Below are 10,562 nucleotides of genomic sequence, written 5' to 3'. Positions count from 1 at the left end.
ATTTCATATAGTTAATATCACACGAAGAGTGTCTTTTTTTTCTCCAAAATCAACATGGTTACAAATGTGATATTGATTTTATACAACAGTTCAATAAACAAGAAGTTAATATTAAGAGACTTACGTTTTAGACACCGTATTTCCTGCTTCTGCTCTATTTTCCAACAAAAATCAGCACTGTTTTGCGTCTCTGAGCAACATGACAGTGTTTGGTTCCTGAATTAATCAAGCGTTTAAATGATTCGGTTCAATCGCAACATGCAAGAATTTGACTCCAAAGATGATGCACAGTTTTAGAAAAAATTGCTTAAAGGTAAAAATGTCCATAAAACTTGTTGGAAAAGATTAATTTCTATCACTGCTGTGAACTGACCACACAGAATATGAAGAATATAAAAAAAATCAGGAGTCAGAACAATTAGAGATAAGATACCAGCACATTAACACACTCAGCAAAATATCGTCTAATTATCATTATCGATAAAATCCCAGAAAATATTGAGATATCGTTTTCTGTCAATATCGCACACCCCTAATTTCTTATTTAATTTATATAATAATTTATTGATAATAATTGTTTAAATTAATATAGTAATTAATAATTTTGACTCATCCATTTTTTCTTAAATGATGAGCTGAAATGTAAAGTTTATCATTTTATAAAACTTTATTTTTGTGAAAACTTGTATCTGAACGGTAAATTATGCTTTTTACAGTTTAATATGGTGCTACATTGCCCTACCCCGCGGTATTAATTTATTTGTTCAGGTCTTAAAAAAGGTCTTAAAAAGTGTTAAATTTGAGCTTAAAAATCCTGCAGAAACCCTGTAGAGCGAATCTTTGTCTCGCTCTCGTTTCCGTCTCTGCTCGTTGAACAAGAATGTTTCTCTTGGTTTCTATGGTTGATGATGAAACTTCCTCCAAACTCGCTGCAGATTGTATGACTTCTAGTGTGTGAGAGAGAGAGAGAGTGTGTGAGTGTGTGTGTGTGTGTGTGAGGTTCTCATGAAGCACGAGCTGAACTACTTTTGAGTTTCTTCACAAACTCGGACACACTGTTAGTTAGTAGCTGGTGAATGTTGTGTTTTCTGAGCTGACGGATGGTTACGCACACGTTTGGCCTTGTGGGGGTTGAACCAGAGGTTTGTGAGATGATAGAGGAGCGTTACTGGAAACCCTCTGCTCTGGGGTGATTGACAGCCGCGGCGTCCAATCAGCACGCGGGAGCGCCGACTCGTGCGCTGTGATTGGTTAAGCGCCGCTCGGTGTGAAATGTTGTTCTGGTTTTGTGTAAAGGTCATGTTTCTCTGCACAGCAGATGATCTCTAGTGCGAGTGATTTAACCAGTTTTCAGACTTCTCATCTTTTGTCAAGACTTTCGTGAATCTCACAAAACTGCCGCGAAATGTAGAAGTCAAGTGCTTTTTTTTTTTTACTTCATGACATTTAAACTGTTTTGCCTCAGCTAAAACATTGTTCATTTTCTTTAAGCACATTATAATTATGTGACTTTAAAATAAAATACAGTATATTGCAAGTAAAGCATACTGTAGATGTTTTTTTCTTGCTGTTTTTGTATTGCCGTAATACGAAGAAAGTCTCATTCTCGTTAATGTAAAGGAAAAGATTTAGGCCTATTATTTAAATAAAATGTTTGTCATAGTTTTATTATACTTTCTTTACTTTAAAAGAATCATTACATTACAGTAATGAGAATCATTAATCACAATTATTCAATGGTAAAACATCAAGATATGGTGGGAAAATATTCTCATTTGTCTTCAAAATAATGTCACAAATCCTAATAATCATCATAAGGCATTCTTCATTTTATTTATGCAGATTATAATATAAAAATATATTTGTCAAAGCATGTTTTAGGTGTTTATCTAAAAGATAAAATGGACATTGTGCCTCAAATTCTCACTACAGCAATTTAAAACCTCATTCTCAATAATGTGAAGAAAGAAATATTCATTTTAATGCAAAAGTACATAATTGTCCTACAGTAATGAGAATCACCGGTGACCGTAACCCAACAGTAAAGCACTGTAATCTGCTTTAATTGTCATGTAAATAACGCCACAAATCCTAATGCTCATAAAACACTGTTCAGTTTCATTATATGAGTTTCCAGCGTGTGTGTTGATTGGTGAAGCGGTTCCCCCGGCCTGATCGATTAAAGCATGACTAACGATCTCTGTGTTTCTCTTCGGTCGCAGTAGATCTGGTTCTGCCGAAGTGCACGGCTCCATATGCCTCCATGAGTGACCCCTGACCCGTGAAGCCCCTCCCCTCCAGTCAGTCCCGTCCAATCGCGCGCTTCGCCATGGTTTGCCACGACAACGAGACTGTGAGTTTCTTCTACAACCTCAGCAAGAAGAGCATCAGCGACACGTGGAGGCCCAAAGACGTGGTGGTGGTGTCCCTGGGCCTGCTGGTCTGTGCCTTCGTCATCTTCGCCAACATCCTGGTCATGCTGGCCATCTTCATCAACCGCAGGTTCCACTACCCCATCTACTACCTGCTGGGGAACCTGGCGGCGGCCGACCTGTTCTCCGGCATCTCCTACCTGTACCTGATGTTCCACACGGGCCCCTGGACCAGCAAGCTCTCCATCCATCAGTGGTTTGTGCGGCAGGTGAGGCCCCTGGAGCTCTGGGTGTTCGGTGGAGAAACCCTGACTGGGTGTGTGATAGAAACCGCACTGAGATTCTGATGCCTGACACATTCACAGGAAGGGTTTATTTACAAAAAAAAAGTTAATTAAAAATTAGGGTTGGGTATCGTTTAAACGATCAATTCTGATTCTGCTGATCGATTCCCTGTTTCGATCCCAACGTGATTAAAGGGATAGTTCACCCAAAAATGACAATTCTGTCATTAATTACTCGCCCTCGTGTCGTTCCAAACCCGTAAGACCTTCGTTCATCTTCAGAACACAAATGAAGATATTTTTGATGAAATCCGCATAGACAGCAACGCAACTGAAATGTTCCCAAGTCCAGAAACGTAGCAAAGAAAATCTGTAAAATAATCCATGTGGCATCAGTGGTTCATCCGCAATTATACGAAGCTACGAGAATGCTTTTTGTGTGGTAAAGCGCTTATATTTGTTGAATGTTCCCAGGTCAAATACATTAAGTCAGTATAAAGCAAGACAGGCAATCCGCCAAAAAGAAAGGTTTTGTTTACCTTAAAGAAAATGCATTTCAATAAAAATGATAAACCTTTATTGTTCAGCACTTTGACAAAAAATGTAAAATAAGTTTTGTTGTGAAATAATTCTTGCTTTATTTTATTACATTTAAAAAGATAGATTAAATTGTTAAAAATACATGAATTAAATTTAGATGCACAATTATGGGATGAAGTGTTCATATTCATGGGTTAAATACGTTTTAAGCCAGTATGAAGCAGGGCAGAAAAGCACCAAAATAAAAGTTTTGTCTAACTTGAAAAAATGTAGTTTACATTTATTGTTTAGCATTTTATTTGGAAAAAAGGGAATAAAAATTCAATGCAATTTCAAAACATTAATTAAAACAATTTATGAATGAAATTATTTCGACGAGTTGAGGGAGGAAGTGTTTATGTTCATTAAAATATTCCTGGGTTAAATGCATTTTAAGTCGGCATGAAGCAAGACAGCTGGCTGATCAACAGGATGTGCTGCACTTCCTGTTTCCTGCAAGGAATTCTGGGAGAAGACCTGCTGTCTTGGCTGATAATCATGTAGAACCCAATGGTATCCGCGATGGGACTTCATTTGATAAAAACGCACAGAAACTCAAAGGTCTTCACTACAAACCGCCAAAAATAAAAGTCTGGTTTAACTTGAGGAAATTATGAAATGTATTACTATTTATAAGAAATAATAAAAAATAAATAAAACCCTTTATGCAACGGTTTGACCAAAAATGTTAAAAGATGTTTTGTTATGATATGATTATATTTAAAAAAAAAATTTAAGTTGTTAAAGTTTTATCAATTCAATTGTCTACATATGTTTTTTGAGGACTGTAACTTAATCGGTTAGAATGGAAAACGCAGAGTTTGCAGAAGTGTTAAAGGCCAGATTTCAGCCGGTTCAGGACAGTTCAGGTGTCACGATGAGGGTGTTGAAGTGTGACCCTCACGTCAGTATCAAGACTTCCAGAAGAACAACAGCTTTTCTTGTTTCACGTGCTGCTGAAGGCCAAAAGCACTTCCTCTAGTCGCGGAAGAACGTTTTGTTACTTCATTCCACACGCCAGGCGTAAACAGGGCTGAGTGGAGATCTGGGGCCCGTTCTTCGTACATTGCTTATTACATCCGAGATGAAATGTCACATCCAAGATGATATCATCGCGCTAATCAGGATCTGGCTAATTCGGTTCTTCGAACGCAGCTGTTGTTGATGATTAGTATGGCTGGATTGAGTTATCTGAGATAATTGCGCGTTCATGGGTTGGTTTAAAAGGGGCTATGTATCGATACTCGAAACCACGAACAGCAAAGCAGCGATTGGCTTGGAGTTTTGATTCCTCATGTGGTTTTCTCTTTACCACCTGTGATTTTGGTGGTTGTCAGTGTGTTATAAATGTGATTTTTTTTTTTTTTTGTACTTCGGTAGATTGGTGTATTAGTATTATATCAGTTAATGAAATACTTTTTTTTTTTTTTTTTTTTTACTGTAAATGTAACTTAAATCTGTAAACCGTAAACCCACCCTTTTTTGTACAGTAGTTCTGGCAAGCACAGCTGCCATTTTTGTTTGTTTATTTAAAAATGTTAAAAATGTAATGTAAATGTAATACATTTTAATATAATATAGACTAGTTGGATATAATGCAATATTCAAAGGTTTTTGGCACTTTGTGTTAAAAAGTTTGTGCAGCTCTGCACTAGACGATTGAGTACATAGTATATAGTGTGTAGTACGTGATTTGGAACATAATCAGATATTTGTACAAGATAAGATACTGTAGCACATACTTTGATCTTGAACGTTAGATCTTTATATCTTTCCCATTCTTTGAACCAAACAAATGCTTAAATGGTGGATTCATATTCTTACAATGATAAAAAAGCACAATGAAAAACTCCCTTACATTGAACACAGAGCTTTTATTAACAAACATTGTGGCAACAAATTGAGAATTCATTATTATGACCTTCTTACCCTCATTTTACTAAATTGTGGCCATGATGTACTAATTCATTCCCTCATTTTTTGAATTAATTAAAATGAGGGAGCAAATTACTGCAACACTGTGGCACAATTCAATAAAATGCGGGAACAAATTCTTGATTCGTGACCGCAATTTAATAAAGCGAGGGAACAAATCATCGCTCTTGGCCACAATTCAGTAAAATGAAGGAACGAATCCTGAATTTGGGGCTGCGATTCAATTAAACAAGAAAACAAGGGAACAAATCCTGGATTTATGGACGTGATTGAATAAAATGAGGGAACAAATTCTCGATTCGTGGCTGCAGTTCAGTGAAACAAGAATACAAGGGAACGAATCCTGGATTTGTGGCCGCGATTCAGTAAAATGAGTGAATGAATCCTCGACCGCGATTCAATAAAATGAGTGAATGAATCAATAAAATGAGTGAATGTGAGTGAATGAATCCTCGTTCTTGACCGCGATTCAATAAAATGAGTGAATGAATCCTCGTTCTTGACCGCGATTCAATAAAATGAGTGAATGAATCCTCGTTCTTGACCGCGATTCAATAAAATGAGTGAATGAATCCTCGTTCTTGACCGCGATTCAATAAAATGAGTGAATGAATCCTCGTTCTTGACCGCGATTCAATAAAATGAGTGAATGAATCCTCGTTCTTGACCGCGATTCAATAAAATGAGTGAATGAATCCTCGTTCTTGACCGCGATTCAATAAAATGAGTGAATGAATCCTCGTTCTTGACCGCGATTCAATAAAATGAGTGAATGAATCCTCGTTCTTGACCGCGATTCAATAAAATGAGTGAATGAATCCTCGTTCTTGACCGCGATTCAATAAAATGAGTGAATGAATCCTCGTTCTTGACCGCGATTCAATAAAATGAGTGAATGAATCCTCGTTCTTGACCGCGATTCAATAAAATGAGTGAATGAATCCTCGTTCTTGACCGCGATTCAATAAAATGAGTGAATGAATCCTCGTTCTTGACCGCGATTCAATAAAATGAGTGAATGAATCCTCGTTCTTGACCGCGATTCAATAAAATGAGTGAATGAATCCTCGTTCTTGACCGCGATTCAATAAAATGAGTGAATGAATCCTCGTTCTTGACCGCGATTCAATAAAATGAGTGAATGAATCCTCGTTCTTGACCGCGATTCAATAAAATGAGTGAATGAATCCTCGTTCTTGACCGCGATTCAATAAAATGAGTGAATGAATCCTCGTTCTTGACCGCGATTCAATAAAATGAGTGAATGAATCCTCGTTCTTCACCGTCAATCAATAAAATGAGTGAATGAATCCTCGTTCTTCACCGCGATTCAATAAAATGAGTGAATGAATCCTCGTTCTTGGCCGCGATTCAATAAAATGAGTGAATGAATCCTCGTTCTTGGCCGCGATTCAATAAAATGAAGGAACGAATCCTGGATTTGGGGCCGCGATTGAATAAGAAAACAAGGGAACGAATCCTGGATTTGTGGCTATGATTCAATAAAACGAATCAATGAACCCGCATTCTTGGTGGCAATTTAATAAAACGAAGGAATGAATCCTGGATTTATGGCCGCGATTCAATAAAAGGAGGGATCAAATTCTCGATTCGTGACCGTGAATTAATAAAATGAAGGAACGAATCCTGGATTTGTGGCTGCGATTGAATAAAATGAGTGAATGAATGAATCCTCGCTCTTGGCCACGATTCAATAAAACGGGGGATCAAATTCTCGATTCGTGACCGTGACTTAATAAAACGAAGGAACGAATCCTCAATTTGTGACCGCAATTCAATAGAAAAAGGAAACAAGGAAACAAACTCTCAATATATATTTTTTTGTTCACGGCTTTATAAGATTCAATAAAATGAGTGAATGAATCCTCGTTCTTGACCGCGATTCAATAAAATGAGTGAATGAATCCTCGTTCTTGGCCGCGATTCAATAAAATGAAGGAACGAATCCTGGATTTGGGGCCGCGATTGAATAAGAAAAGAAGGGAACGAATCCTGGATTTGTGGCTATGATTCAATAAAACGAATCAATGAATCCGCATTCTTGGCGGCAATTTAATAAAACGAAGGAATGAATCCTGGATTTATGGCCGCGATTCAATAAAAGGAGGTATCAAATTCTCGATTCGTGACCGTGAATTAATAAAATGAAGGAACGAATCCTGGATTTGTGGCTGCGATTGAATAAAATGAGTGAATGAATGTAGACAAAGCAAATAAAATGAAATGTAATAATAAAATAGGGCCCTATGAAATCAGTTTTATTTTTTTTCAAAATTCAGTTTTTTCCATTTTAATTTCCTTCTTAATGGTTAAATTGAATTTTATTAATCAAAAAGCATGTCTATCTAATTAAAATCATGAAACTTACATAATTTCACATCAGTTTATTAAAAGTTTAACAAAAATTACATGTTTAGGGCCATATTTAATTTTTTCTCACCATAGGTTTATTGCTACCAAATTCTGTTGTAGCATGTCTAATTATTTGAATGCGTAAAAACAACTTAATTTATTAAAATTTATTCTTACAATAGCCTTAGAAAATGTTTTTATTTTCCTCAGAAATGCTGTTGTGTGTTTTAATTTTACTGGATATCAAATGAAGACATAAAATAATTTCATTTATTTGTCTTTTAATTACTGAAAATGATACAAACTTTATTTGTTTTTGCAAACATTAAAATTAAAACATGGAAGAAATGTGTGATTATTCCTTAAAAAATAAAGTTTTAATAAGTTTATTAGTAGTAGAAGTAGTAGTAGTATGTACATTTACATACATATTTAATACACGCATATTATTGCGGCTTAATATTTACAGATTCTAGTCGATATCGCGATTTGATTTGTGTAATGACCTGCTTTTGATTTATTCATCCAAAATGTGACATTCCATGACATTCCGTGTTCTTAATTTTAAAACTATAGTGTTTTTAAACTTCTGCGATTTCTATGCATGAAATTTGTTCAGTTGTATTTATTTATGCCATTGCTAATTGATATGTTTGTTCCTGTTTTATTACTGACTGTGTACTTGTCTTTAACAATTTAATGTTTGAAATTTATATTAGTCTAGTTGTTTTTGCAGTGGTATGTTTTTGTTAAAACCACAGGCAAAAGTGTAAACATTAAAATTAAAACATGGAAGAAATGTGTGATTATTCCTTAAAAAATAAAGTTTTAATAAGTTTATTAGTAGTAGAAGTAGTAGTAGTATGTACATTTACATACATATTTAATACACGCATATTATTGCGGCTTAATATTTACAGATTCTAGTCGATATCGCGATTTGATTTGTGTAATGACCTGCTTTTGATTTATTCATCCAAAATGTGACATTCCATGACATTCCGTGTTCTTAATTTTAAAACTATAGTGTTTTTAAACTTCTGCGATTTCTATGCATGAAATTTGTTCAGTTGTATTTATTTATGCCATTGCTAATTGATATGTTTGTTCCTGTTTTATTACTGACTGTGTACTTGTCTTTAACAATTTAATGTTTGAAATTTATATTAGTCTAGTTGTTTTTGCAGTGGTATGTTTTTGTTAAAACCACAGGCAAAAGTGTAAAAAAAAGTGTTCTATAGGCTGCTTGCTCATGTTGCAACAGAGCACTTTTTAAAAAGACAGAATATTATGGTTGACATAAATATTTGACTTTTTTATCTTATTCTAATCGATAAGATTTGGAATCGATAAGCGGAATCGGAATTGATACAATTCAAACGATACCCAGCCCTACTTGTGACAGTCATAGTCATTATCATTCTTTGTGCATGTAGAATGTGAATTTGAGTTTTGTGTCGTCACATTTAGTTCAGACGGCTACGTCACAGCTCTGATAATAAAGTTAGTTTTTTTGGGTGCTGTATAGTGTCTCAGGACTTGATGTGACACTGATAGACCCGCAGTGGTCTGGATGTGTTCAGAAAGTAAACTCCCGTCCTGTGTTTGGAGAATAGCACGCAGCAGCTGTGCGCTGAAACACTGGCGGAGGAGGAAGGCCTGTCCGGACCTGCGTGTTTGCGCTATCTCTGCTCTGTAGAGACAGAGAGACGAGGGCATGTTCTGGCAGAGCTGAGCGCGCTCTCGTACGGGAGTGTCGACACTGACAACATTCCTGGAAACTCCTGCTCTGCCTTGGACATGTCCCATAAACACACACTCATAAGACGCTTCCTGAGGTGTCCTCGTGCTAGTGTTTAGCACTCACTATCAGCAGAGCAATTATGACTTTAATCAATCACAGCAACACGTGTTTATGGCATTTATGATTTCTAGCGAAAACGTGGAACAGACAGAGGTAAAGTTTGTCCTTCAGTTCAACGACGCACCTTTAAACAGTCACGTGATCAGTGTCACTCATTTACTTACATTTGCGTCTCCAGGAAATGAAAAAGGAGCACCAACTGACTGACCTGCAGAAACACTGGGTCTCTTTTATGTTATTCCACCTAATACAAAAAATTCCACCTAATTTGTTTACATTTTTTCATTTAGCAGATGCAAAGCGTCTTACATAAGAGGAACAAAAGCAATTTGTCAAGTTGTAATTCACAGCAAAATCAGCAAATCAGAGCACTTGATTTTTATTATTCTTATTCTTATTCTTCTTATTTGTATTCTTATTTCCTGTCATTTCGTAGTTAACAACCATTATTATGAGTTCCTGACTTGGTAGTTAAAAACTGTATTCATGCCAATAATGATACTTGTAACCATGAGCAGAATTGTTAATGTTGTAATTATTATATTTTTTTATCTACGATAATTATGATTATTGTAGTTCAGTGTTTCCCCTAGGTTTACGGCTTTTTATTTTTCTGGACTCCTTTTGAATGGTTAAATTACATTTTATTAATCAAAAAGCATGTCGAATTAATTAAAATCATGAAACTTAAGCAATTTAACATCAATTTATTAAAAGTTTAACAAATATTACATGTTTAGGGCCCTATGAAATGTTTTATTTTCCCAACCTTATGCTTTATTTTTACCAAATTCTGTTTTAGCATGTCTAATTATTTGAAAGCATAAAAAAAGTTTCATTTATTCTTACAATAACCTTGTGATTTTTTTGCTCAGAAATTCTTAATATTTACAAATACTAGTGGGAGTGGGCTCACTTGTGTGTGTGTGTGTGCGCGCGCGCGCTTCGGGGCAGAACTCCGCTGTGCGTGATGCAGAGAGCGCGACCATGTAACATAGAGACCGAAATGTCATGCTGTCGTGTAAATAAGATAAATAACAAGGCTATTTAGTTTGCTTAATAAAAGAACAAGGTATAGACCTGTTCTATAGGAAAGGTAACTTTAAATTACTTCTGTTGTGATCTGGCGCTATAGAGAAAATATAATTAAGGGTC

The 10,562-nt window shown here is 35.8% G+C and overlaps 1 protein-coding gene across 1 annotated transcript in view; it reads left to right on the top strand.

Annotated features, from left to right (window-relative positions):
- lpar2b (lysophosphatidic acid receptor 2b) overlaps nucleotides 1–10,562 on the top strand; it is a 17,912-nt gene that overhangs the window by 3,254 nt on the left and 4,096 nt on the right. The window contains exon 2 of the mRNA XM_016531589.1: nucleotides 2,223–2,688. Within this exon, the coding sequence (XP_016387075.1) occupies nucleotides 2,330–2,688 (359 nt within the window). The 5' untranslated portion in view covers nucleotides 2,223–2,329. The remainder of the gene's footprint in view (nucleotides 1–2,222; nucleotides 2,689–10,562) is intronic.

The sequence above is a fragment of the Sinocyclocheilus rhinocerous genome, unplaced genomic scaffold (genome assembly GCF_001515625.1).
Source record: "Sinocyclocheilus rhinocerous isolate Xijiao unplaced genomic scaffold, SAMN03320098_v1.1 scaffold4259, whole genome shotgun sequence".
Lineage (NCBI taxonomy): Eukaryota > Metazoa > Chordata > Actinopteri > Cypriniformes > Cyprinidae > Sinocyclocheilus > Sinocyclocheilus rhinocerous.
The sequence above is the reverse complement of the archived record's forward strand: the minus strand, read 5'-3'. Positions and strand labels throughout refer to the sequence as shown.